Source organism: Hylobates moloch, unplaced genomic scaffold (genome assembly GCF_009828535.3).
Source record: "Hylobates moloch isolate HMO894 unplaced genomic scaffold, HMol_V3 SCAFFOLD_10347, whole genome shotgun sequence".
In the NCBI taxonomy this organism is placed as follows: Eukaryota; Metazoa; Chordata; class Mammalia; order Primates; family Hylobatidae; genus Hylobates; species Hylobates moloch.
Genome location: NW_026662622.1, coordinates 1 through 1,146, shown reverse-complemented (window position 1 = coordinate 1,146; position 1,146 = coordinate 1). Strand labels below are relative to the sequence as shown.

Below are 1,146 nucleotides of genomic sequence, written 5' to 3'. Positions count from 1 at the left end.
GAATCATATCACTCAGGATCCGCCCAGCAAAACATAAACCACTCTAAGTGTTTAAAAAAAACAGGTAATTTAAGGCCTTGTGGTGACTCTCGGTCTTCTTAGGCAGAAGCACGGCCTGGATGTTAGGAAGGACGCCGCCCTGAGCAATTGTCACCCGACCTAGCAGTTTGTTGAGCTCCTCGTCGTTGCGAATGGCCAGCTGCAAGTGGCGCGGGATGATACGGGTCTTCTTGTTGTCGCGGGCCGCGTTGCCGGCCAGCTCCAGGATCTCGGCGGTCAGGTACTCCAACACCGCCGCCAGGTATACTGGCGCGCCTGCCCCAACCCGCTCTGCGTAGTTGCCTTTGCGGAGCAGGCGGTGCACTCGGCCCACCGGGAACTGGAGACCAGCGCGAGAAGAGCGGGATTTCGCTTTGGCGCGAGCTTTGCCTCCCTGCTTACCACGTCCAGACATCGCAATCAGACAAAATTACCAAAACCAGCGGCCGAAGCTCACGAGAAAACAAACAAAATCGAGAAATATGTAAAACATGGCTGCTTTTATAGGTAGTTCCTGGGGAGTAAATCCGACTTTTTGATTGGTCGGTAGCAAATGGTAGTCAGGTAGCCAATAGAAAAGCTGTACTTTCATACCTCATTTGCATAGCTCTGCCCACAGATGACAACTCTGCAGTTTGTCTTCCAATTAACTAAGAGGTACTCTCCATCCCTCATTAGCATAAAAGCCCTATAAGTAGCAGAAATCTGCTCTTTACTTTCGACACATTTCTGGTGTTTTAAGATGCCTGAGCCAGCCAAGTCTGCTCCCGCCCCGAAGAAAGGCTCTAAGAAGGCGGTGACCAAGGCACAGAAGAAAGATGGCAAGAAGCGCAAGCGCAGCCGGAAGGAGAGTTACTCTGTGTACGTATACAAGGTGCTGAAGCAGGTCCACCCCGACACTGGCATCTCTTCCAAGGCCATGGGCATCATGAATTCTTTCGTTAACGACATATTTGAGCGCATCGCGGGCGAGGCTTCCCGCCTGGCGCATTACAACAAGCGGTCGACCATCACCTCCAGGGAGATCCAGACGGCGGTGCGCCTGCTGCTTCCCGGAGAGCTGGCCAAGCACGCCGTGTCGGAGGGCACCAAGGCCGTCACCAAGTA

At 53.4% G+C, this 1,146-nt stretch overlaps 3 protein-coding genes across 3 annotated transcripts in view; 2 read left to right on the top strand and 1 right to left on the bottom strand.

Moving 5' to 3' along the window:
* Nucleotides 1–47, top strand: part of LOC116465801 (histone H2B type 1-K-like) — a 518-nt gene extending 471 nt beyond the window's left edge. The window contains exon 2 of the mRNA XM_032148748.2: nt 17–47. Coding sequence (XP_032004639.2) covers nt 17–47 — 31 coding nt within the window. The remainder of the gene's footprint in view (nt 1–16) is intronic.
* LOC116465800 (histone H2A type 1-H-like) lies at nt 44–521 on the bottom strand. Its single transcript, XM_032148747.2, has one exon. The coding sequence runs from the start codon at nt 452–454 to the stop codon at nt 44–46; it is 411 nt and encodes a 136-aa protein (XP_032004638.2). The 5' UTR covers nt 455–521.
* A 228-nt stretch (nt 522–749) lies between these two features.
* On the top strand, nt 750–1,142 carry LOC116465799 (histone H2B type 1-K-like; the record flags this gene model as incomplete). The annotated part of the gene is made up of 1 exon (XM_032148746.2): nt 750–1,142. A coding segment is annotated over exon 1 (361 nt), but the record flags the coding sequence as incomplete, so codon positions are not given.
* Nucleotides 1,143–1,146: the final 4 nt, after the last annotated feature.

Coding starts and splice junctions, on each gene's coding strand:
- LOC116465800 (XM_032148747.2), bottom strand. CDS start 454: ATGTCTGGACGTGGTAAGCAGGGAGGCAAAGCTCGCGCCAAAGCGAAA.